The sequence below is a fragment of the Herpailurus yagouaroundi genome, unplaced genomic scaffold (genome assembly GCF_014898765.1).
Source record: "Herpailurus yagouaroundi ecotype Mexico unplaced genomic scaffold, PumYag 191, whole genome shotgun sequence".
NCBI lineage: Eukaryota > Metazoa > Chordata > Mammalia > Carnivora > Felidae > Herpailurus > Herpailurus yagouaroundi.
In genome coordinates, this window is record NW_024412422.1 from 15,765,210 (window position 1) to 15,791,813 (window position 26,604).

The 26,604-nt window shown below is 50.5% G+C and overlaps 1 protein-coding gene across 1 annotated transcript in view; it reads left to right on the forward strand.

Moving 5' to 3' along the window:
- The window catches only part of TMEM132B (transmembrane protein 132B), a 228,180-nt gene that overhangs the window by 27,212 nt on the left and 174,364 nt on the right, over positions 1-26,604 (forward strand). The window contains exon 3 of the mRNA XM_040444097.1: positions 26,368-26,514. Within this exon, the coding sequence (XP_040300031.1) occupies positions 26,368-26,514 (147 nt within the window). The remainder of the gene's footprint in view (positions 1-26,367; positions 26,515-26,604) is intronic.

Consider the following 26,604-nt stretch of genomic DNA (forward strand, 5'->3'; position numbering starts at 1 on the left):
AATCGGAAACAGGCTCCAGGCTCTGAGCCGTCAGCCCAGAGCCTGATTCCGATTCTGTGTCTCCCTCTCTCTCTGCCCCTCCCCCGTTCATGCTCTGTCTCTCTCTGTCCCAAAAATAAATAAACGTTGAAAAAAAAAAAAAAAAAAAGAAGAGGAGCGGGGGACACAGACACACGTGGAGGGAAAGAAAACCATTTTAGGACACAGAAGGTGGCAGTTGACAAGCCAAGAGAAGAAGAAACCAACCCTGCGGTCACCTTGATCTCGGACTTCCAGCCTCCAGGGCTGTGAGAAAAGAAATTTCTGCTGTTCAAGCCTCCCAGCCCGCGGCGCTTTATTCTGATAGCTCTAGAACCCGAATGTAGCACTCTGCGATGGAAGGAGTGGAAAAGCCGTGGAAAGGCCTCTGCTACAATCGGCTCATGATTCTCAAGTTTCACGCCTTCCCGAATCCGTGTCCTCTCCTCCACGAGTGCTTTGTTTTCCATTCTGTTGTAGTTTCAGTGTGAGACTTCCAGGAGCGCAGATTTTCTTTTTTATCTTTGGAGTGGATTGATTTATTGGGGCCACTGCTTGGCCAGATGTATGATCCCCAAGGATCTTGCTCTGGACGTTGGGTTTGGGGAACACTGTCAGGGAGTGGTTGGCCCAACATCTTACTGAAGTCCTCTCCCTGGAGCTATTTCCTGCATCTGAGATGACTTTTCCACTGAAATTCTCCCAGGGCGTAGGAACTTCTCCGGCATTCTTCAGATTCTCTTGAGGGTTTGCAGAGATGCACAGACACACCTTGCTCAGCTCACCCACAGACACGTTGCTTTCCTTGTTCAGATGTATAAGGTGGCTGTTTTAACTAGCGATTAGTCAGTCCCTTGAGTCCTAGATGTTTCCTGCCAGGGTTCGACTTGAAACAGGCAGACACGTGGAAGGAGACCTCCTTTGGGGCTTCTGTGGCGTTTCAGCCAAGCCCTCCTGATGCACCTTCCTTTGCAGAACCCACCCCCACCCCCGACTGACCCCCACCGTGCTTCTCTTTCTTCCTTGCATGTCTAGGAGCCTTTACTCCTGGTTGGCAATCTTGAACCCCTCGGTGCTCTCTAGCTAATTGCAATTATGTGCTGTTAAAGAGAATGGAGAGAAAAAAGAGACTGTTTGTGGCTTGAATGATAAATGAGGAAGAATGGATATTTCCAATGCCGAATACAGGAAAAAACAACAAAAACAACCGTCAGTTTGGGGGGGGGGGGCTTCACACTGCAGGAAAATGTTGAGAGTTAAATTTCATTTTGTAGCAGGCCTCGATTGCACAGCCGAAATCCATAGGATCAGATATAACATTTCTATCACTGAGCAGGTTAATAAAGCCCCTAATAGGATCTGCTGACCATAAGAACCACAGACCAAGCGGCAGGAAAGTTTTATTTATTTGCCATCTGTATGTAAATTTTGCTATTATGGAAATTGTGTCAGAAATTGGACTACAAGTAGATATTACACAGGGTACTATAATATTTGAGCTAAGATCCAAAAAAAAAAAAAAAAAAAAAAAGCCACCTCTGTGTGTGTATGTGCCTATGAATCATCCAGCTCATTGTGGCTTTCTCTAAGTAACTCCATCTCAGACTCCAAGTCTAACCTGTGCTCACGGTGGACAGGCTCATTTGCATATGCAACAGTCCCTCAAAGACGAGACAGCGCTGAGTTTTCATGGGAAAAGAAGTGTGTCCATGCCTGGTGTTATTATTAGCTCTCCGAATCCAGTGCCAATCTGTCTTTTAGTGGCTCCCCGGGTGACTGCAAAGAGACCATTGCATTGCTAAGGGACAAATATTTTTGGAGTTAATTATAGCCAGTCATGGAAGAGAGGAACACCTCTTTGCTTTTTGTTCTGAAAGAAACTCAACTGACGGGAAGAAATTAAACCAGGATGGTGGATGTCAGCACTGTTACATAATTAGCGTCCTGGGGTGGCAGAACGAGTGGCTTATTGTGTGGCCAGAGGCTGTCCTTAAGGAGCGGGCATTACACTCTGTCGTGCCCGCTTACGAAGTTGGCCTCCCACCGCTTCATGTTTCCATAGTAACGTGAAGGGAGTCCAGAGAAAGTGGCCGATTCGCTTTGGTGAGACCCGCACGTAAACTAAATCACCTTCTGCATTCCTGTGAGTTCTGGATTTCCTTCCTCCAAAAGTGACGCGGTTCTAGAATGACTTTGGACACCTAAAATCAGCCTGTACCTTGCACTTTTGGAACCACTCGTGCAGGGGAGAAATCACTTCGGGTACCTGAGGCGAGCGTTAGGTGACCGAGTGCCAAATACGGTTGTGTGGGGAACATTGAATTACCCAGCGAGACTAGACGCCTTCTGCGTCCTCTGCTGCGCTGGGCACCTCAAGGAGACTGCCTGCGTTCGGCGCCCAAAGTCTCTTGCATCCTGAGGCTTGCTTCTTAGTTTGTTTTCATTTTGAACGCCGCGAGCCCACGCCCCAGGCTGGGAGCCTTTGGCACGCCGTCGCATCTGGCTGGAATTTAATAACGTTGTCTTGTTTTTATCGTACTTATTTTAGGGATTTCTTGTCTTCATGGAAAGGGATATTGCTTTTTGCTTTTTCATTTAAAGTGCTGATCTGTCGCTTCTTCCCCAGATGTATTTATGTAAACCCAAGGAGCAGATTTAAAAGGAAGTATTAAGTAAGTAATACCACAGACGGCACCCAGGGTAAAGCGGGAGACAGTGGCGGAGTACAGGGATCCCCGCAGACGAGGGGAGCTCCGTGGCAGCATGGAGCGAGGCTCCGGGGCTCCTGTCTTGGGAGTGGCTGGGGTGGTTGGCTGGGAGGTGCACTTGCTTCGCTCGGCAGCTCTTTAAGCTCAGCAGGGGCTGCCTGACCTCCCCCTGCTCCAGCTCTCTCTCTCTCTCTCTCTCTCTCTCTGTCTCTCTCTAAAACGGGGCCATACCAGCTCCTGAAGGCTATGCGGTGAGTCTAGAGGGAGTCCCCTCCAAGGGTGAATCACCCAGGCTGAGGGAGGTGTTCAGAGAGGGCGAGTTTATCCCCCTCTCCCTCTGAAAGCTGAGGATGCTTTGGGACATCTGTCACGCCACAGGGAAGCGGAGTGGTCCACGCAGGGATTGTAGGATCGCACAGCCTCCAGCGAGCTGAGCTGACACCCACGGGCAGTGCGGGCGTCAGGATGCTCTGAAAAAGTTCATGTAAAACGAATGCCTGCTCTGCTGTGGGGAGGGGAGGGTGCACTGAGTGACCCCCTTCCCGGGGCACCCCCACCCTCTCTCCGGGTTTCTCCGAGTGCACTCTGGGGGCCTCTGGCAGCAGAATCCCTTGGGGGAGGCTGTTAAAATGCAGAGGTTCTGGGCCACATTCAGAGCCACCGAGTGGGAGTCACTGGGGGCGGGGCCGGCAAGCTGCGGCTCAGGGGCAGCTGCCTGCTCACCTCCTCCCTGTGCCTCCCCCCTGCGCGCCCTGGAGGGGACGCGCCTGTGCAGGTGTGAAGGTTGTGCTTCTTGAGGGTGCCTCTACTTCGGACGGATGGGAGCCGCCCCCGGGGGTGCAAGATGGAGGTTTCTCACAGGTGGGACTTATCGTGAAGGTCAGGGAACCAAAGGGAGACTCCGGGAGGAAGCCCAAGTCAGAGGTCAGGGGGATTCGGATGCGGGGTTACGTGGGGCCAGAGCAGTGCAGGTGGGGCGGAGGTTGGGTAGGGCGGCCTTAGCTAAGGAAGCCTGGAGGACAGAGTGGACGGCGAGGCCACTTCTCGTGTGGGCTCATGCCTCAGTTTCCCTTCTATGAAATGGGGATGATGAGGTACCCCCATGAGGGCCCTGTGAGGAATAAATAATTTGTGTATATTATACATACCAGGGCCTGGCACAGAGCCCTAATTAGGATCACTTTCCTTGCTATTATAATTCTTTTCCACTTACGCAGACCCAGGGTGTATCTCGTGGGACACGATGTACATTCTCAGAGGATCCTCACTGAGATGGACAGACCCTTCAGGGAAGGGGAAGGCACCATTTTCTTTAAGGACCACCTCCTTGGAACATGCCTGTAACTCTGACTCCTTGCTATGGGTTTCATTTAACAGACGTTCATTGAGTACGTGCTTGGCTGGTGTTTTATTTTTTAAGTTATTTACTTATTTACTTATTTATTTATTTATGAGAGTGGGGGAAGAGGAAGAGAGAGAAGGGGAGAGAGAATCCCAAGCAGGCTGTTGGCACAGAGCCCGATGTGGGACTTGAACTCACCAACCTCAAGATCATGACCCAAGCCAAGTGGGACACTTAACCGACAGAGTCACCCAGGCGCCCCTCAGCTGGTGTTCTAGAAGTTACTAAGAAGTCTTGGATGGGGCGCTCACCTGCCAAGATCTTAAAATTCTTTGGGGGGGGGATGCAGTGCACGCATCCAAGCAGATGCGCGACGAAGCAGGGCTTGATGCCTTGGGCGTTTCAGGAGTGTTTTGTGATGTGCGTGTTTAGGGAGGCTAGAAAAGCGATGTCATTTGATCTTGACTGGTAAAGTTTGGATAAATGAGGGCATGAGAGTAGGAGGGGAGAAGGCAGAGATGGTAACACTGAGTATGGAGCGTTGGGTGGCCCAGGTGGGAGGGATGTTGGGGTTGTAGTCAGGAGGCTCCTGAGACTTGCATTGCGATTAGCCTGGATATAGGGGTGGAGCCCTTCGCTCAGCTTACCCCTCATTCCAGGAAGCTGTGTGGTCTCACAGAAATAGCATGGACCAGGAAGCATGGAAGACTGGTTTAAATCCGTACTTAGAAGGAATGCAACCCCGTTGACATCTTGATTTTAGCCCCTTTTAGACGTCTGGCCTCCAGAATAAGACATTCGTGTCGTTTTAAGACACTAAACTCATGGTCATTTGTTATAGCAGCAATTGGAGACTAATACAGTGCCTTATCCAGTTACTTCAGAAAATAGGCAGAGGACGGTTTCGTCGGTGAGTGGAACTCATTAGGACAGGGAGAAACTGACTGAAGTGAAGATAATCATCATGCACATCGTCACCGGGATATTATTCACCACCTGGAGTAAATGCTCCTGGCTCCAGAGGTGGCTTGCCACCGTGAATAAAACAAAGACGCTCCCTACATGCTGCCATTACAGGGAGAGGCACGCGGACTTTGGGGTTTTGAGACATGAAGGCTTTGGGGATTATAATACCACATACAAGGCAGAGCCTTTGGACTTCTAGCTTGTTCCCGTCTTCCTGATTGAAGATCTGTCTTCGTCTTGGAAGGAGAGAATGCTGTGGTCTAGAAAGACGGAGCTAAGGATGGGTGTGTTCATTTCTTGGGGCTGCCGTGAAAAATTGCCGCCGACTTGGCGGCTTCAAGTAACAGAAGTCTGTTGTCTCTACGTTCTGGAGGCTAGAGTTTGAAATCAAGGCATCAGTTTCAAGGGTTGGTTCCTTTTGGGGGCACTGAGGGAGAGTGCCCTGTTCATGCCTCTCTCTTGGGTGTAGTGGAGGCCAGCAACCCTTGGCATTGCTTGGTTTGTTGCTACCTGTTGCTTCTGTCTTCACATGGTCTCCCCTTCTGTGTGTCTCTGTCTTCTTTTTTGTCTCTTACGAGGACACTCGTCATTCAGTTTAGAGCCCAGCCTCATCCAAGATGATCTTATCTTGGGACCTGTACCTTAATTACTTTCTCCAAATAAGGCAGCATTTACAGGTTCTGGGTGGATATACCTTTAGGGGGCACCATCCAACCCTCTACAATGGGCAAGGAGTCGGGTGCATCCTTCAAGGCTCAGACGGCTCATCAACCGAGGCAATGAAGGGATGTGTGGATTGATCCCAACCAAGCACAGTGACTGGAGTAGGGCATGTGCTGGTGCCCTCAAATCCAGCCCGTGCTCTTTCTTTGCCTGTGTCACAGAGGGCTGACCCTGCAGGTCCCAGGTTCCCTTCATCTGGCTGCAGCCAGGGGGAGGCCCTGGCAGAGGATTGCAGGGCAGGAGGAAAGGAGCAGCTGGGGTGTTCCTGCCTCTCCTCTGTTATCTGACATATGGCAGCAGCTACATTTCTGATGCTTGATGAGCCCACTGTGCTTTTATCACCCTTCATGTGACCCTGGCCCCTGGCTCTAAGAATATTATTTCCTCCTTCTGTCCTAGTTTAGGGTTCTAGTAGCTTCTTGCTGTGATACTGATTTTATGTGCCAGCCTCACTACTAAGCACACACACTATATATAAAACCGAGTTGTACCTTAATTCTGTCCCAGCTCAGGGGAGTCCCAGCACGTCTTTTTCGTCCCTTCTGGTAAGATTTTGGAAGGTTTATATTCCATAAACTTCTGAACCGTTGGGGGTCCTAGGCCCCATCCTTCTCTGCAAGACATTGCATGGTGCACAAGTGTGTGCAAGATTGTGCGTGTGGGCCCGAAGCAGATTCTGAGACAAGGAACTGGGGCACAGGTAGTTTATCTAGAAGGTGATGCTGAAAGCAGAAGTATGAGGCAGGGATGGAGAGGCAGGGAGACAGGAAAAGCTGATAAAAGGGCAGTGATGAGTCCTTGGGGCTTTGTCCGTGGGGGCTCCCCCTCGGAATTGTGGAGAAGGCGTCTCAGAACTGTTCCACTGGAAGACAGAGCAGCTGTGACATCTATCTACTGACTTCCATCCCAGTTGGCTGAAGGTTGTCCCTGGGGAGGTAACTGGGAGAAAACAGCAGAAAAGCCAAGAAGGGCTTTGGTGAAAGCCACTGGTCAGGGCTCACGGAACTGTCCACCACAGCCGTGCTGAAAGCACGTGGGCTGAGGGGTGGTGGGAACATGCTTCACAAGTTTCCATTGCTGTTCACCTGCGTGTGTTCACATGCATAGTCCGCACAGGGACTGAGTTGGGTGAACAAGCAGGTTCCTCCTGCTGGCTAGTGCATAGGTAGTGTGCCTCTGCTACGGAGGTACATTCTCTCTGGATGCCAGTGGGAAGTGCAATTACCATAGGTCTCGGGTGCACATGATATTTGGTGCCAGCTGGAGTGGAAGCTAGGGGGTGGGGACTGGTGATTCTGATTAAGTGGTCTCCATGGGAATCCTGCCAGTTACCTACCCTGGATCTTGGCTCCTTCCTGGCATTGGGTTTCCAGCCCTCCCCTCCCTTCTGCGAGATGCCCTGTATCTCTCGTACAAATCCCTTTCTTATATGCTGGCCAGACTGGGTTTCTGTTGTGTGGAAGCAAAGAACTCTAACTAACGTCCATCTTTCCTTGAGTGTTTGATTTTTTAGGTTATTATCACGTGGTTTTATGTTAAATATAAATAATTTCCGTCACACACCCAATATGTTTAGACTCCTAAAACACAGACACCAGTAGGCTCTGACTCATCCTTTCTTCTACGACAACTGTCGTGTCTCTGTGCGGTCAGTGCAGCGTCTCTTTCTCATTGAGATCACCTGCTTTCATCTTCTTCATTCCAAGAGGTGGTCCCAGGATACTGAATAACCCCGAACAGGATGTTTTGTGCAAGAACATGTAGAAGGTGCTGGAGGGTGCTTTACTGCACTTCTGAATGAACCGTGACATGGGACGATGGAAAGAAAGAGCTTTCCATCAGCTGGGGGTCTGGGTTCTGGTCCCAGCTCTTTAGAACCTCGCTTGGGCCATTTCATATCTCTGGCTCTCCATTCCTTAATCATAAAGCCATGAAATCAATTGAGATGTAACCAAATGCAGAGGCCCTTGAGAAAGTTTAGAAGTCTATGAGCCACGTGTGGTTTGATCATTGCAACCAGAAGCCAGAAAATTACATTAGGCTCGGCTCGGTAACGTTGTTCTTTGAAATGTCTTAGGCTTGAGCCCCTCAACGAATTATTCTAGCTCAGTCTATATCTGTGAAAGTTGTGGGTGTTTTGCTTTTTAAAAATCTGTTTTCTTTGCCTTCTCTTTGCTTGAAATTTCTTCCTGTGTGTGGCTTCCCATTGTCAGTGGCTCTGTGGACCGCCAGCGGCAGAGACAGGAGGTGTGGGCAGGTGAAGGCAGGGGGCTGTGTGTTCCACAGCAGAGTGTTTTTTGACAGCTGAAAGGTAAACTCTGAGTTCTTTCTCGGCAGCTTGACTCCTCCTCCAGATGTGGTTTATTTCTTTCATCTGAGCCGTTGAGCAAACCCACCCTGGTGGAATTCTCAGATTGAGGCACCGACTGCTTTGCTGAATTGAGCTGGATGGAGACGCTCTTGTGATAGAACGGTTGCTTCTTTGATCTGCAGCTTGAAGGCCCCCGGGGTGTTGCTGCTGGGGTGCAGTGCAGGGGGAGGCCACCCCTGGAAGCCGGTCCAGGCCACCTCCGGGCCTGGAATTTCTCAGTTCCCGTTTTTACATGCCACTTTTCCCTTCCTATTTTCATTGCAACTGGTCACACACAAAAATTTTCTTCTGGCAATACATTTATCTTAAAAGAAACTTTTACGTCACTCCCTTGAGGTAGAAGATCAGACTCTCATTTTTCTGGTTTTATTTTTCTTCTAGTACACATTAAGGTAAATGTGTAGCTTGGACAGTAATGAATTTATCACCTAAACCCATCTTGCATGGGAGCCATGACCTCAGGGGCTGAGTGGTCAGTGCTGTGTCTTTACCACATTTCAGTATCTTGTCCCTATATATTCATCGCCATCATGCTGCTATTTAATTGGTATGCTTCTTTAGATCAGCTTATATTTTTACTGAATTAAATTTACCTACAACAGAAACTTTATTTCTCTTCTATAAATGGGAAGCCCTGCATCATCGCTGTAAATAGGAGGCAGCTGTTACAACAGTTACACACAGAAGCCAGTGTTAATAACATTCAAGCTAGATAGTTGAAGCCTCCAAAATGCCTTGATTTTGAGGCTCATTAGTTCTCTTTGTTAAAGGCAGAGATTTGGGAGCGTTAGAGAAGGTTAAAGATGTGAACACTCAGCTACAGCCTTCCACTTGATTTAATCAGAAGGGTGGGGAAAGATTAGAAACTCTTTTTTCAACTTAATGTTATTTAATATTATGTCCTTGTCACGCCGCCTGAAATTTTCTCATGTACCCTTAGGGATAGGGTGGGTGTCTGCCACATTCTGAGAACGTTGCTTGCTCTCTATTTGTTAAAAAAAAATATTTTTAACATTTAACTTCAGGCATTTAAAAAAATGGAATGAGTTACTAGCATTTTAAAATATGGCCCCCCCCAAAAAAAAAAAAAATCATTGGCCAGATGCAGGTTTGGTGTTTTATTTATCACTGTTTCTTCCTGACATCTGTTGTTGTAAAAACAACTGTGTGGTCTCTTGAGACTTGCATGTCCAAGGGGGGAGGGGACCTGGCCCCTGGCCCTTGGCTCCCCCATCTCTGGCCTCTTGAGGGGCAGCTCTACAGCGCCCCCTCATGGCTGTTTGTTTGCCATCCTGCCAAGGGGCTCAGCAGCGGGCAGATTTTATTGCTGGAGGTGGTGGATGTGTCCTGGGCTTCTGTCCAGAGGGAGCCTTTTCAGTGACAGGGAACCGGAATATTCTAGGTCACAGGAGAACAGATGCCGATAAAGTTTGCGTTGGGCATAGACCTAAAGTAACTCTCAGGCTACCGTTTCCCAGGGAAAAGTGACTTTATTTTTGTGACTTTCCTGTACTCTATAGTAGTTTTGGAAACTAAAAAAAAATAAAAAATAAAAAAAAATGACCGATTGATTTAAACGAGGTTCCTAGGAATACCAGGGTCTTAATATCCTATTTTTAATTTAACCGATGAGAGGCAGACAGTATCTCATACATTTCTCTTGTGGGAGATTCATTAATTTGTCAATTCAACAAATATTTTAGTGTGTTTTGTTTGCCAGATACTGGTTTTTACACGGACTGTGTAGTGGGAAAGGGTATAGTTTTCTGATCTCCTGAAGCTTATATTGTAGTAGGGGAGGCATAGAGAAATCTTTGGTGTTTTGGTGTTCATGGTGCCCACATTTTTTGAACCAAACAGGTACTGGAGTACTTGTTGATTTTGAATGGAGCAAATTCTAGATGGACACATACTGAGAGGGCGGTAAGGTCAGTGGGCTGGTGAGAAGAAAATGTCTGGGCAAGTACAGTCTGGACATGGGTCAGCATTGGGGCCACTGATGTCTTTTATTTATTTTTAATTAATTTATTTTTTTGGTGTTTATTTTGAGACAGAGAGAGACAGAGTGCAAGCACGGGAGGGGCAGAGAGAGACGGGGACACAGAATCGGGAGCAGGCTCCAGGCTCTGAGCTGTCAGCACAGAGCCCGACGCAGGACTCAAACTCGTGAACCACGGGATCATGACCTGAGTTGAAGTTGGACGCTCAACCGACTGAGCCCCCCAGGCGCCCCCAGTGATGTCTTCTAAATTGGGTAGTGGTGGGGGGGGGGCTCCTGGGTGGCTCAGACTGTTAAGTGTCCAACTCTGTCTTGATTTTGGCTCAGGTCATGAGCCACGGTTCATGAGTCTGAGCCCCACATTGGGTTCTGCACTGAGTGCAGAGCCTGCTTGGGTTCTCTCTCTCTCTGCCCCTCCCCTGTTCACTCTCTAGCTCTCTCTCAAAAATAAGCATTAAAAAAATAAATTGGGGAGTGGTGAATTGAAAGTGATTTTTGTAGCACTGCCAGCTAATGAAAAAAAATGTCCATCACACGTGAGCAAATTAGTAGATTCTGCCTGCTTTTGCACTTTCGTTCTTTACATGAAGGTTTGTTGCATTCTGGTTTTCTACCTCATGGTTTGTTTGTTGCAATTGAAAATGCCTAGGGTGGTACGACAAGGTGACGAGACTGTGATTGGGTGAATATTCAGTGAGCGAACAGGCTGGATGAAGTTGGGCGGTCACCACCAAAGGCTGGGAGAGCAGGAGAATAGTCATTGCAAGGACTCTGAGGTAGGCATAACCTCGGCTTTAGGAGGAACAGAAAGGCGGTGGTTTCTGGGGTGCCTGGGTGATTCAGTAGGTTAAGCATCTCCCTCTTGATCTCGGCTCAGGTCATGATCGAGCCCCACGTCGTGCTCTGTGCTGACAGTGTGGAGCCTACTTAGGATTCTGTCTCTCCCTCTCTCGTGCCGTCTCTCTCTCTCTCAACAAATAAATAAAAACATAACAAAGGAGGTGGTTTCCCTTGGATCCAAGAATATCTGAGTATGTGTCTGAGTTTGCAAAGATAAGAGCCAAATGATGCAGGCTGGCGAGGCTGTTCAGACATCACACGGCAGCCAGTGTCGTGACCTGGCTAATATCACACAGGGAGCTGGTAGCCCAGCTCGAAGTAAATCTCCAGCTCTCTAAGACCCCGGGGTATTTGACTTCTATTCCTCTGAAGACTGTTTCTGAAGTGATGACCCACAGTTAAGGAGTCTGAGGCACAGGGGAGACGTTGCCTAAGAAAGATGTTTCTGAACATCTGTGGCTTTGGGTATCCCAGACAGAAATCTGGTCTCTTTGTAGCGCTTACCTTTTTTTTCTTTTCAGGTTGTATTTATGACCTGTTACATAGGCATCTCTACTTTATTTTTTATTTAAAACTTTTTAATTTATTTTTGAGAGAGAGAGAGAGAGAGAGAGAGAGAGAGAGAGAGAGCGCACGAGCAGGGGAGGGGCACAGAGAGAGAGGGAGACACAGAATCCAAAGCAGGCTCCAGGCTCTGAGCTGTCAGCACAGAGCCTGAGGTGGGGCTCGAACTCACGAACCGCGAGATCATGACCTGAGCCGAAGTTGGATGCTTAACTCACGGAGCCACCTAGGGGCCCCAGGAAGTCTCTCTTGAGAAAGAAGGATTAAGAAATATTTCTGCTTCTCATTTCCCAAGTCTCTGTGTATAACCCTGGAACTTACGTCACAAACACAGCTAGAAATACTGGATCCTCGAACATAGGTACCCAAAGGGGTGCTCTGATTATTCACTTGTTCAGGAACAGATGGGTCTCTGGGCTGTGTGCAGAGGACAGAATTTTCTCTTGTAGGAAGGCCACGCAAGGCAGTGTCCACTGAAGCTTGGTCTCCGTGGTCTTTTGTGTGTCCCTCAGTGGGTAAATGAGGCATTACCTTTTCTCCTTTCCCATCATAGGATCTGCACCAATGAGCCCTTTTCCCCCCAAAGCACGAAAGAGCACTGTGTGTGTGTGTGTGTGCACGTGCATGTATGTATGTGTTTGACGTATTTACCGTGTCCCGTGTGGTCTTGGGAGATTAATTTCCTGGACTGAGGAAATGGAGCAAACTCCTTAGCTTTGTGAGGAAGCAGAAACTCCTTCGAGAACGCCTCCTCCAGGGTAGCCTTGGGGCTGCAGACCTCTTGCAATGAGGAGGGTCCAAAGTCATGTTGCAGAGCGGGCAAAGCCCCCCAGGTGGAAGGTCTTGTCACCAGAGGGGGCTACCTCTGTAGGTCGAAGTACAGGTTGCTCACGGGGCGTCCCCTTAGACCAGGGCATGTGTTGGGGACCAGTTTACAGTAGTCTCTCTACCTGCTCAGCTATTCACCTCTGTGTTACCTGCCTGGTTCCCGGGGACAGTTGGGCTGGTCAGAAGGGACACAGATTTGCCATATGCTAGGCATTGTGCTGTGTGATGTGAATGCATTCATTCATTCCATACCCAAGGCTACCGTCCAAGCAGATGTGGTTATCCTCATCCTGCAGAGAAGGAGGCTGAGACCCAAAGAGGCTAAAATAATTGGTGTTGGGTTGTACGGGTGGAGAGTGGCAACATTTGGCTTTGAACCCAGGCACTGGGGCCTGGAGATACGTTCTTTGCTCCTTTGTTACATTGCATTTGCAGGCACTTCCTGTGCTGGGCGAAAGGGCCCCTGGAGAGGACAGGTTTGGAGCACTTCCCCTTGGAGCAGTCAAGATCTTCCCCAGCCAGGAGGGCACAAAGCCCGTGTGGGCAAGGCTGGCTCGCCTCCTCCTGGGAGGAGCCGTGGGCTGGGACCCGTGGCCACGGGGGTCCAGCTCTGTTCTGCAGCTCCCCACTTGTGCGATCATGGGCGTGGGAATAATTCCCCTGCAGCAGCTCACAGGTTCTCATAAGGAACAAACGGGATGATGTGTGTGAAAGTCACTTGGCAAGTATTTGGGCGGTAACTGAACGCGAGGTGCTGCTTCTGCTGCCACTACTGAGTGACGCACGATGTTGGGTCCACCGGCGTCCTGGGGCCTCGAGGTCCATGCCAGCTTCCCTGCCACTCAGCCTGCCTTTAGTGCCCAAACTTCCTACATAGGGTCTGACACAAAGTTTGGTCAGGGAGCATTCGTAGTTAGCAGCTGTGTCGATAACCGAGACGCGGCAGGTGTAATGATCTTCCGAGAGCACCTCTCTTAGGTTGAGAAGGCACCCGAGTGGCTTTGGGCCATCAGCTTGCATTGCTGCTTCCTGCATTGGACAAAGCCTGGGCATTCCCATTGCAGGACCTACAGATTTCTGTTGTTGGACTGTGTGATTAATTCAACAAGTGCGCCACTGAGCACCAAGTGTGTGTAAAGCATTGTGTGAGATGGGGATATAAAGAAAACAAGCAACATGTCTGTCCTCTCTGCCGCTACGGGTCTCACAGTCAGGTGAACGATAACGTGTGTAAAAACTCACACGGATCATTATTTAGTACTAGTTGTGATAAGTGCCGAGAAGGAAAAACCAAGATGCAATAAAAGAAAAAAACAAAAACAAAAACTAACCTGGTCCCCTGTATCTGGGGAGGCTTTTCTGGGGTGTGGATTAAGTTGAGTCAAAAGTGGGTAGGAGTGATCCAGATAGTTGGGAGGGGGAGTGTGGGAGGGAAAAAGCTTCAGACATAGGGAACAGTATATGCAAAGGCCTGAACCAATCAGGGTTCAGGCGGGAAAGAGCTGGCATGTCCCAAAGAGAATTTAATGAAGGGGGGCTTCGGACCAGGGTAGGGGCGGGGTGAAGGGAGCCAGCGGAGGGTGGGAGGGCACCGGGATGGGTGACAGTGGTAAGCAGTTACCACCCCGGCCCAGGAGGCGAGGGCAGGGAGGGGAATCACAGGAACCAGGAGAGCAAACCTCGGGGGCACCAAGGCTTCTCCACGGGAGCCGTGTTCACAGGGGAGGAACGCAGCAGCCACCCTCACCCGCAGGGAGAAGGCAGGGCTGTAAAAACCACAGCCTTTTCTCTCAGCACCTCGTCTCCTGTGCCTTCTGTTGCTTGGACCCCCCTGGAAGCCAGAGGGAGGTCAGGGGAGCACAAGGGAACCCTTGTGATGGCTGTTCATGGCCACCAGCCTCCAGCAGTATGGACAAGAGGAGAAGGCTAGAAAACCAATCTGCAGGACAAACAGAGAATGAGCAGTAAAGCCAGGTGGGGAAAAAGTTCTGGGCTTCTGAGGAATAGAGAAGGGCCAGTAGAGAAGCGTGGAGCCATGAACTTAGAGAGGTAGCCAAAACAGCACCTGCTAAGTGCTTATAAATCAGTCCTCATCCGACACCTGTAAGATGGCTACAGTGAGCTACTGTGAGTCCATTTTACAGACGAGGAGACTGAGGCTCAGCGGGGTGATCTAGCTCGCCGAGCGGGCAAATGGAAGAGCTGGGATTTGAATCTAGGAAGCCTGGTTCCAGAGTCTATGTAGCCACTAAATGATCAGCATCACCACTTCCTCCGTTAGGCAGTTTCATCACGGTCCAGACCAGGCAGGGCCTTGTAGGCATTTGGATGTGTCCTCACACTGGCGTAAGCAGTGGGTTTTAAGCTCGGAGCTTTGATGACTCAGGATTTTGAGCAGCTCACCCTCACGGAGGTGTGGTTTGTAGCAATGGTTGTAGATGTGTATTGCAGCGGCACACGTGAGGAAGACGCAGGGGACGTGGAGAGAGGCACGGGGAGGCAGTCATCGAAAGGAAGGTGCCAAGGGTGATCCCCAAGTTTCTAGCTTGAGCACTTCAGCGGACGGTGGTTGCTATGGACTGAATCTCCTCCTCCCTCCCCCCATCACTATGTGGGTGTGGACACCCTAATCCCCAGTGTGGTGGTATTTGGATATGGGGCCTTTGGGAGGTACGCAAGTCACGAGGCTGGAGCCCTTATGATGGTATTAGTGCCCTTATAGAAAGAAATAGGAGAGAGTTTACTTCCTCTTTCTGCTTTCCATAATGTGAGGACACAGCAGGAAGGCAGCCGTCTACAAACCAGGAGGAGAGCCCTCACCAGGAACAGAATCTGCCAGCACCTTGACCTTGGCCTTTCCAGCATCCAGAACTGCGAGAAATGCATTTCTGTTGTTTAAGCCCCCTGCTCGCCCCCTCCCCAATTGGTGGTATCTTATTACAGCATCCTGAACAGACTGAGACAGTGGTTCTTTCCCAAGGACGACAAGAGAAGCAAGGTGGTTGTTTTTATTGTGGGCTGGGTTCTGAGCATGTTGAGTTTTTCTTTTGAGACTTCAAAAGGCAGGCTGGTTTATGATACTCTTGTCACCACCCGCAGCATAATGATGTCCAGAGGTGATGTCAAGGTATTCCCTTGGCCATGTATCTGAGACTCAGGGGAGAAAGTTCTGTGTTGCAAAAATAACTCAACTCCGGGTGATCACATTGTAGATGGTAGATAAAGTTGTGAATATGGATGTGTGTGTGTTTCTTGGTGTCTGTGAGTACCCAGGTTACTGACAAGTCTTCACGGACAGGACATACCAGCTTGTCAGGGTGAGCCCTTGACTATGTCTGGGTGGAGAGGAGGAGATGGAAAAAACTCATTGTGGCTCACAAAGAGCTTTAAATTACTAGGGAAAATGATTCTTTACCAGGCATTGGAGAATTTATATCACCAAATACTATACAAATAGCAGGTCTGATGGAAAATGAGTTTAGTTCCATAAAAGGTCAGGTTATTTTTGTGTCATGAATTGAATTTTTTATGCCTTAGCTTTGTTTATTAACATTTAATGCTGAAATGATGGGTATGGCAAAGGGAGAGCATCTTGGACTGTTTGCATAGATTCCTTTTATTTAATATTTGCTCTCAGTACTCACAAGGATGGTCGACATGCTGAACGTCCTTCCGCCATCTGTTCTTTTGTCCTTGGATTGCAGGGGAACTTTGTATGTGTATCTTCTGTGAACTTTGCGATTTTATTTGGTCCTCTGAGTGGCAGAAATGTCAGCACCTGTGTGTTTTTGTCAGTTCACTTTCAACTGCAAATAGAGGAAACCAAACTCAAAGTGGCGTGAAGGAACTTCCCTGGCTCCCCGAACTAAAAAGTGCCAAGGCAGCCTCAGGTCTGGCTGAATCCAGATGCTCGGACACTGCGGCTGGCAAGCCATCCCTTTCCACCTGTTGGTTTCATGCTCAGGCAGGAAGTGGATTCTTACAACACTTGCTTGCTTAGTGAACCAAGAGCTGAGCCCCACTTTCCCCAACAGATCCTGAGTCCTACGTGTCTATTCGCGAGCCCATCAGCTGTGGGGCCAGGCGATGGGCTATTTCTGATTGGTGTGGTTGGGTCATGTGGTTTCTGCTCGGACCAATCCCTGTTCAGGAGGACACCGTGCTTTGATTGGCTACACACCAACCAATCCCTGAAGCCGAGGGTGGAGTCAGCACAAGGGAAACATCGCGGACTGGGCATGCACGGCTCCCAGTGGGCAGTCCAAGTGTTGCATCAAGAGAGGGGACTCCCTGCCGGGCTGACCCCACCAGTCTGCCTGGTCTTCTGTGGGTGGGGTGAGCAGGGCCGGGAACTTGCTGGATGGCTCACACAACAGCTTTAATGCACTCTTTTCTTTTTAATTTTTAATGTTTGTTTATTTTTGAGAGAAAGAGAGAGCGAGCAGGAGAGGGGCGCAGAGAGAGAGAGAGAGAGAGACAGAGACAGAGACAGAGACAGAATCCCAAGCAAGCTCCAGGCTCGGAGGTTCCAGGCTCGGAGCTGTCAGCACAGAGGTGACACGGGGCTTGAACTCATGAACGGTGAGATCTTGACCTGAGCTGAAGTCGGAGGCTTAACCGTCGGAACCACCCAGGCGCCCCACTTTTCTGCACTTTTTCATCTGTCCCTGAAACATTTTAGCACCAAGGGATGATTCTTTGGAATGTCAGCATTTGGGGGCAGGCTGGTGCCCCTCTTGTCACCACCAGCAACATAACGAATGCTGCACTGTCCTTCTTATGTGCAGGCTCTGCTGTGAGATGGGTACTGTCATTAATAGTCCCATTTTACAGATGAGAAAACGGAGGCACAGAGGAGCTAAGTGACTTTCCAGGGTCACGCAGCTGGAGTTTGGATTTTAAGCCAGACAAAAATGTAGCTTCCAAGTCCGTGGTGGCTTCACTGTTCTGTCTGTCTGTCTCCTAGGACTGTCCATTCGCCCTGCACAGAGGAGATGGTTAACACCTCGCATGTCATAGATACTCAGTGAATAGACCCTAAATTTTTTAAAAATGTTTTTATTTACTTTTGAGAGAGAGAGACAGAGCGTGAGTAGGGGAGAGGCAGAGAGAGAGAGAGAGGGAGACACAGAACCCGAGGCAGGCTCCAGGCTCCGAGCTGTCAGCACAGAGCCCGACGCGGGACTCGAACCCACAGACTGTGAGATCATGACCTGAGCCGAAGTCGGACGCTCGACCAACTGAGCCACCCAGGCGCCCCTGTTACTTATTTCTTTTTTCGGCTTTTGTGCCTGTAGAGGTGTCGTGTCCCCCAAATTCATGTCCCCCTGAAACCTTGGAATGGGAACTTACTTGGAAAGAGGATCGTTGCAGATGTAACGGGTTGAGATGAGGGCCTGCCGGATTCCTGCGGACCCTGAATCCAAAGACCCGTGTCCTTGTAAGAAGAGGAGAGACTCCAATCCACACACAGGGAGAAGTCGTGGGAAGACGGACGCTGAGTTTCGAGAGAGGTGTCCACAGGCCGAGGATGTCCAGAATCTCTAGAAGCTGGGGAAGAGGCATGGGACAGATTCTCTGAGAAGGATCCCGCCCTGCAGCACCTTGAGTGGAACTGAGAGAGAACACCTTTCTGCTGTCTTGCGCTCCCCTCCGCCCTTTGTGGCCATTTGGTACTGCATCTGCAGCAGAGTAGCGGAGACCGGCAGGAGACTTGTTCTGTTACATCACCTGTGGAAGGCATTGTGATTGGAGCTTGGCCACATGTCCCTAAAGCGCGAGTCAGGGAAGAAATGCTTGTACGGCAGAAGCCAGCATTCGGATAGGGAACCGATGGAATTACAATCTCCACGAGGCACAGCAGAGCAGGCTTCACAGGCTGAGTGGGGCTTCCTGCAGGGGTGAACCCACTGGCATTGCCATACTCTGGGCTGCCTTGGCCAGAGTGGAGAATAAATTTCCAGAATTATAGTAGGAATAGCAGAAAGCTTTCTTATTTATCATTGTTTCTTGCTCTGAGGGCCCCCGCTGCTTTGCAAATCGACTTTCCCCGATACCTAGTTGTCTCCCAGGAGGTAAACACACAAACAAACACCGTGACAAGATCAAGGCACCTGTTGTGAGTGAAATGTTGCCATCACGAAAACCATTCTCTTGCTTGTGAAAACGTTAGCTTCCTGATTTGTCAGAAGCTGAATGTCGGGTTCGCTTAGAAGTTGACTGTCCTAGGGGCGCCTGGGTGGCGCAGTCGGTTAAGCGTCCGACTTCAGCCAGGTCACGATCTCGCGGTCCGTGAGTTCCAGCCCCGCGTCGGGCTCTGGGCTGACGGCTCGGAGCCTGGAGCCTGTTTCCGATTCTGTGTCTCCCTCTCTCTCTGCCCCTCGCCCGTTCATGCTCTGTCTCTCTCTGTCCCAAAAATAAATAAACGTTGAAAAAAAAAATTAAAAAAAAAAAAAAAAAGAAGTTGACTGTCCTAGACAGAAGATGGAACGGGGGTACAAGAGAGGAGAGAGAGCTCCAAGGAGCCAGCAGGTGGCTTGGGGAGAGTTCTCGTGCACATCCAGATCCCTCTTTGCGTCTTCCTGTGCTCAGAGCTGAAACGCTTATCCCGCAACACTCCGCTCGGAAGGACTATGCGCTCTTTCTTCCAGCATGGGTTCCGTGTCTCCTTCGGGATGATTCTTGTCCTCTTTCACACTCAGAGACCCAAACTCTGTATCCTCAGCGTCCTGGATTTCAGCCACCTGGGTAGGAGGGGACCCGCACCTGTCCTGTGGTCCTCTTGGCAGGTCCAGTGTGGTGAGCTGCCTCCCAGACCCTTGGCCCCGCCCTGCGGTCTTTGCAAGCTTAAATCATGGTCTGAAAGGAGCTCTCAGCAGAGCCTGACTTTGCGGGCCTCCAGGTGCCTAGCGGGACGCGCATACATCTCTCTCTCTCTGGCTGATTCATCACAGAGAAAGTGGTTTGCTGGGCGAATCCAAATTAAAAGTATCTTTCCAGTCTTCCTGAATCACACCCTGAAAGTGCTTCCAGGGCCCAGGGCTGGGCTTGTCTCAGAGAGTATGTGGCACACCAGATGTTCCCTGGCTTCACTCTCCTTGACAGAATGTGATCCTCTGGAACGGGTCCCAAACGCCATTCCCTGAGGAGTGTTCTGAGGACCGCATATATCATAACAGCAGCTTGTTTAAAAACACGGCCCTGTTGGGTCCTGCCCCAGACCTGGTGAATTACGGTCTCTGGAAATTGGGTCTAGGCGTTTGGAACCAGCAGCAGGTGATTCTGATGTGCTTGAAAGTTCAAAAGCTTCTCGTCTACAGCGTCCCAATGCCTGCCTCCCTTCCCACGCCCTTGGCAGCCCTTTGTTTTCTCTTAATTTCCCATTTGCCCACACCTCAAGATTAGGGAGAAGTTCCTGGGGGGGCTTTCAGGCACAGGGACCGACAAGAGCAAAGGTTGGAAGGCACATGTCGTTCTCGGAACCAGAAGGAGGCAGGTTCCCCACCAGTACAGAATGTGAGTGTATTTTTACACACTCAAAATGTGCATTTTTTTTTAGAGCGTTGCTATTCAAAGCCACAAGACTGTTAGGGGTTTTTCTTTCATCTGAGAATATTCGGCCAGCTGAAACGAATCTGCTGATGGGAACATAAAGTCTCATAGACAGTAGCGAGCGAAAGGAAACTTGATTGGGATTTTTTTTTTTCTTCCTTGAGAAATGAAATCGAGGTGACGACAAGTTTATTTTATCTTATATTAAGCAAACTTTAGGTTCAGTAATTCCCACTCTGTGCCACTCAGAGCAAAGCACGCATTTCCTGCTGCCAATTTGTTCCTTTCCTCCAATTTTACACAACGGTGCGGCACCACATTTTTCATGTCACGCTAGACATTGTCGTAGGATCACCGCAAGGATCAAGTTAGCGGAGATATTTGAGGGCTTCCCCAGTTTCCCCAAGAGCGTCACTACGCTTTGCTATTCCCACTGCTCTCCTTGGAAGAAACTATCATTTTTGCTGGTCTTCTCTGGTTCCCTTGTTAACCGTCCGTACGGATCTCTTGAGCGGCCGTTGGTGGACTCCTCTCGGGTTCTCTTTCTCCGTGGCTTTGCTGGCATCGGCCAGTCCTCCAGTATTACAAGATCTGCAGTTTTCATGTTGCCGTCGATTTGCATTACATTTATGGCTGACAGCCAGCAGCACAGGACCAAACCCAAATGGCACGGATGAGGGAGCGGTGGGTGGAGACAGGTGCTCTGTCATCCAGGGGCCACGCGTGAGTGGGGACTCTTTACCTGAAGAGTCGGCTCATCGACAAATCCGAGTATGCCAGTGTATTCTTCCCAGTGTAATCCCGTAACTACAGGCATGCAGATAAACATTCTATAATGAGGGTCCTATGGAAATAGAAACTAAGTTGTTGATGAATATCAGAAAGTAGTTGTTACAGAAAGGAGCCAAAGATGGTCCCTGTATATTGGCTCCTGTATTGTTTATTTCTTCGCAACAGACTGGGACTTGTTAGCTCGACATCCTGCCAGCTCCAAACTCCAAATTGTTATGCATCTGATTGTTACAAAGATATCCCAAATAAGCATATTTTTAGCCATTTGGAGCCTGCCTGCTTTCCATACCCTGCAAAACTGTGCCCAGCGTCTGTTAGCCGTAAACTCTGGTTAGAAGCCCCCAGGCTGCCACTGCCCTTTGGGGCTCTGTGATCTGTAGATGTGCCGCCATGTTGCTTAGGGACATCATGGAGACACAGAAACCCGCCTCTCTGATCCTCCTGTTCCCCGCTCCTCTCTTGCCCCCCTCCCCTTTGGGGTGGCGCCATATCCTCTGGAGAAGCTTAGGCTTAGGAGGGACTCCCCCAGCATGCGAACCTGTCCAAGCCTTGCCCAGATCGGGCTTCTTGTGTGCTCCTGCCACCTAGTGGTCACACCTTTTCCTCGCTCAGCCCCCAGATCCCCCAAGCTCATTAGCCGTGCAGAGACCATTAATAGTTTCCACATCGTTTTAGATATTGTTGTTTTTATACATGACAAGTGTTAAGAATATCACCGAGCCTAAAAATATTTCTCTAAAACACATGTGATGAATATTCAGGACTTGGATTTTTCTGGGCTCAAATTGTTCTAACAAAGATAATCTAAAATCGGGAAGGATTTGGACCAAGAACTGGAATTTAGAACAGTTTTATAACTTGTGCTGGGGGGGGGGGTAGGACCTCAGTCATTGGCCTTTAGGCTTGTGCTTTTGATACACAGCTTTCATTTCTTCTGTTGCCACTTGAATTTCTTTTTAGGAGCCACTTATGGTTACTGCCATGTGATTCAGATGGGCTTAACTTTACCCTTTTTTTTTTTAAATACTTACTTATTTTGGGGAGTGTGTGAGGAACGGAAGAGCACAGACTGGGGGACAGAGGCTCCAAAGCAGGCTCTACACTGACAGTCTGACGGCGATGAACCCGATGCGGGGCTCGAACTCACAAACCACGAGATCGTGACCTGAGCCAAAGTCGGGTGCTCAACCGACTGAGCCACCCGGGCACCCCGGGCTTCACTTTACCCTTAGTGCAGGGACGGTGGTTGGCTGGCTAACCCAGTGAGCCTTGTTCGTCTACCCCCCGAGGCCACAGTTAGTGGTCCAGGGGGGACTCCTCAATCTGATTCAACCTATGAAAACCTAGCTCCAGGATTTTGTTCTGAGGGAGAGAATCTTGCTTTTCCTTTGGTGGATGAGGATGTGAGATCTGGAGCTACTGCAGCCACGTTGTGATCACAAAGAGGAGAGTCTGTCAGCGCGGAGGATTAATCCTTTACTGCACCTCCACCGTGTAAACAACCAGACGGGTCAAAACTCCTGCTGAAGTTTGAGTAATCCTAAAGCGGTTGGCCTAAGTATAAGAAACAAAGACTCAGGTGGACTCACCGAGCGAGTTGTCTTGTGCCCTGCTAGATGGTAGATGCTGTGGGCTGGAAAGTTACAGGGGCAATGAGGTGCAGAAGCTGTGGGTCTCTGCCCTGTCTCTAGTCCCTGCTGGGCAGACACTGGCCTGGAAGCCAGATGTCTTTCTCACTGCTTGTGTCCAGCAGCTGGGATGTCACCTGCTCCTGCTTCTGCTCCAACCAAGAAGGATGTTCATCGGGATTCTAAGACTCTTCCCCATCATAGACAAGGTCAAGGTTTCAGATTACTCTGTGTCCCTCAGAACAAGGGTGGGGCCCCGGGCACCTCAAGGGGTGGAGGAAGTTGGGGGAAGAAGCCCGTGTGTGTGTCCAGGGTGGCGAAAGTCTGACTCATCCTGAGGCTGGACCAGGGGCGAAGTCACACCCCCCTGGCTGCAACGTGGCATCCCCGTTAGAAGCATGAGGTCTGCCTGCTTTATTTGAACTCGATACTGAACTAGGATGTGTGTACGAGGAAGTGCGCATAAGTGAGCCCGGCCTGGTAAGTTCTCAGAACCCACCATGCAGTCACATCCAGAAGCCCCCCCTCGGGACCCCTTCCCGTCACTTCCCGGAAGAGTAACCACGATACAGACTTCGACCTCATGGACCCGTTTGCCTGTTTCAGACGTTCTGCAAACGGGATTGTGCAGTTTTTCGTATCTGGCTTTTTTCGCCCGACATTATTTTTGGAGGCTCGTCGTGTTGTTTTGCGCGGTGGTAGACTGCTCACCTTTGTTTCTGCTGCACCGTGTTTCACATGCTTTATTCTGTTGTTGGTGAGCAGTGTAGGCCGTTTCCATTTGGAGCTTTAAGGGGAGCACGTGCCTGCGTTTCTTGTGGGCATATATACGGCCAGCGGTGGAAATGCCGGGCTGTAGGACCCATAGCAATCCAGGTTGGTAGACGTTGTCCGAGAAACGGAACCAGATTCCCTCATTCCAGCGATGCGGACGAGTTCCAGCCACGTCTGCGTCTACACTTGCTGTGTTCTCTCTTTGTTTTAGCCATGCCAATGGGCAAGTGTCTGTTTCTTGCTACAGTGGATGGTTGCTGGGGGTAATGATAGTGATAATTCATAATAATAGTCGAAACGAGAAGCTGAGAAGAACATGGGGATGCAGTGCCTCTGCCCAGCATGGCTTTCTGCCCTGATGGAGACAGTTCACTTGTGACTGTGGTGCTCACAGTTACCATCCCTAGTGTGTATGAAAGTTGGCAAGTCTTTGTGGCAGTTTTGGAAGGTACTTTGGCAGCTTGAAAGTCCGTTTCTGGGGGAGGGGTGGACCCTAGAAAGCCTGGAAGGGGGCGAGGTTGGTATTCGTTTTCTTGAGACTTCCTCTGTGCCCAGAAATTAACTGCACTGAAGTTTCTGGATCCCCTTGTGTTCCAGATTGCGGATGCCGCAGGGTGACCCTCTCAGGTCTGACTTTGCTGCGGCTTGGGGGCGGGGGGGGCGGGGGGGGGGGCTTCCAGAACCAAAGGAGCCTGGGACTCCAGGAGGGCACTGGGTCAGAAATGTTCGTGCTATACTCTGGGTCAGGCAGGGGGTCACCGGACGCCTAGGTGGCTTGGGAGGAGGATGGGGGACAAGGAAAAAAGTGAGAGTGTCTGCAGCCCTAATGCCAAGCCCGTCAGAGCTTGGCATCTGCACCTCCTGGGGGCGTCGCTGGATGGGCAGGGATTTCTCCGGAACGCGGGGTCGAGGGCTCGCAGCTGAGTGTGAGAGCATCTGTGTAAGGACCTGTATGAAGGAGAAGAAAGGAGGCGGAAGCATTTCTTTTCTAACTGGGTCTGCAAGGATTTGAATCTCCTAATTCCACCCCCGGGCTCCTTACCTTGGCAGCAAAGCCAGGAGCTTTAGGACAACCCTTGAGTCCGGAACTCTCTCTCCTGCTCGTTGAAATTCTGCCTTCATAAGCTCCCTTCTTCGGGTCTCAAAGATTTTTGTGTGTGTGTGTGTGTGTGTGTGTGTGTTCATAAATGATTATTTATTTATTATGTTTATTTTTGAAAGAGAGAGAGAGAGAGAGAGAGACAGCACGAGTGGGGGAGGGGCAGAGAGAGAAGGAGACACAGAATCTGAAGCGGGCTCCAGGCTCCGAGCTGTCAGCAGGGAGCCTGACGCGGGGCTCGAACCCACGAACAATTCATATAACATAAACTTGACAGTATCTAAGGGAGCAGTTCAGTGGCATTCGGCACATTCACAGGACGGTGCCACCACCCTGGCAACCAGCAGTCGGCTCTCTACGGACGTACCTATTCTGGACATTTGACGTAAACGGAATCACACAGTCTCCGTACTTTTGCGGCTGGCGTCTTCCGCATTGACTGATGCGGTTCAGGTCCATCCACCCTGTAGCCTGTGCCAGTGCCCTATTCCTTTTTTTGTTTTGATGTTTGTTTATTTTTGAGAGAGAGAGTGGGGGGGGAGGGGCAGAGTGAGAGGGAGGCAGGATCTGGAAAGGGCTCTGTGCTGACAACAGCGAGCGTGACGTGGGGCTCGAACCCGTGAACTGGGAGATCGTGACCTGAGCCGGAGTCGGATGCCCAACCGACCGAGCCGCCCAGGCGCCCCGCTTCATTCCTTTTTATGGCTGAATCGTGTTCCTTTTGATGTATCTGTGGAAAAGGGGGCCCAGGGCCTCAGTGAGCATTGCCTGTTGGTCTACAGCCTTCCGTCTGGGAAGCGGAGGGACTTCAGGCTCCCCGGTGACCCCTGCAGTGTTCATCCCTGGACTCGGAAGTCCAAGCATGTCCCTTTTTTTTTTTTTATAATTTTTTTAAATGTTTTATTTATTTCTGAGACAGAGAGAGACAGAGAACGAGTAGGGGAGGGGCAGAGAGAGAGGGAGACACAGAATCCGAAGCAGGCTCCAGGCTCTGAGCTGTCAGCACAGAGCCCGACGCGGGGCTCGAACTCACCCCAAGATCATGACCTGAGCCGAAGTCGGTCGCTCAACCGACTGAGCCACCCAGGTGCCCCCAAGCACGTCCTTTTGTGCTCACTTATACCTGTTTAAGGCACTGCAAGCAGTGGGCGGTCGACGGTTCTGCCTTCCTCCTGATTGTTCCCCAGACGTGTCCCCGGTGTGTCCACGGGCAGGTCCCAAGGCTGCTGAGAACTTGGGTGATGCCTTGGGATCCCCGCTGTCACTGAGGAGACATACTCTGGTTCATTGCAGCACAGGTCATTTGAGGAGCAGGGAACAAATGCAAAACAAGCAGGCTGTGAGAGCTCTCCTTGGCCTTTTCTCGGTGAGCGAGCAGCCGGGTCCCTTGGTTCTTCCTTGGGGAACTGAGTTCCAATGCTGTACAACCCATGCTGTGCCAGGCGGTCCCTGGCCACACTGTCCTGCCGGATGCGGTGTTTATTTTTCTCCCGAGGACAGTGTGCCCCTCCTCCTCTCCTCCCAGTGTGGCCCGGACTGCCCACTCCCTCCTGGGTCCACTGGCTTCCCCAGCCCCCAGTCTTTTGTGCTCTCTCCACCTCGTGGGGGCCCCTCCCCATCTCCAGATCCCATCCACACCTGCCTGGCCGCCTCTCCCTCATTCCTGTCACTCTCGGTCCCTGCAGCGGACAGAGGTCTGGTTCCCAGCACATCCGTGAAACAGTAAAGTAACACATGCTTGGCAAAATGCTGGGCCTCCTACTCCGGGGCACTTGTAAAAGTAACAGGAAACTGAGGGGCGCCTGGGCGGCTCAGTCGGTTGAGCGTCCGACTGCGGCTCAGATCACGATCTCACAGTTCGTGAGTCCGAGCCCCGTGTCGGGCTCTGTGCCGACGGCTCGGAGCCTGGAGCCCGCTTCGGATTCTGTGTCTCCCTCTCTCTCTGTCCCTTTCTTGCTTGCGTTCTCTCTCTGTGTCTCTCAAAAATGAATAAACATTTAACAAAAATAACAGGACGCTTAGTTTCCAAAGGAGAGCCATTCGCTGCCTGTCTTCCCTCCGTCTCCCGGAGGAAAGGGGAGATCGGCTGTAGCTCTGTATTTTTGGCACGTGTCTTGACCGCAAGCGGTGTTATACATGTGTGCATCTTTTCTCCACCCCGCAGAATTAAGGCAGCAGCAGGGGTGAGGATAACGGCCGTTCGAGTCACCAGCGAGCAGCAGTGGGCGGTCCAGGAGGAAATAGACAGCAGTGGCTCTCAGACCACGGCCACGCTCACCTGCGTGGGCCACCAGCCGGACCCGCAGAGCAGGTAAGCCGACATACCCCAGCGGCCCCGGCGGCGGGGGCCACGAGTGGCTGCGTAGCTGATCGCAAAACATTGTGCGTGTCGATGAGCTGA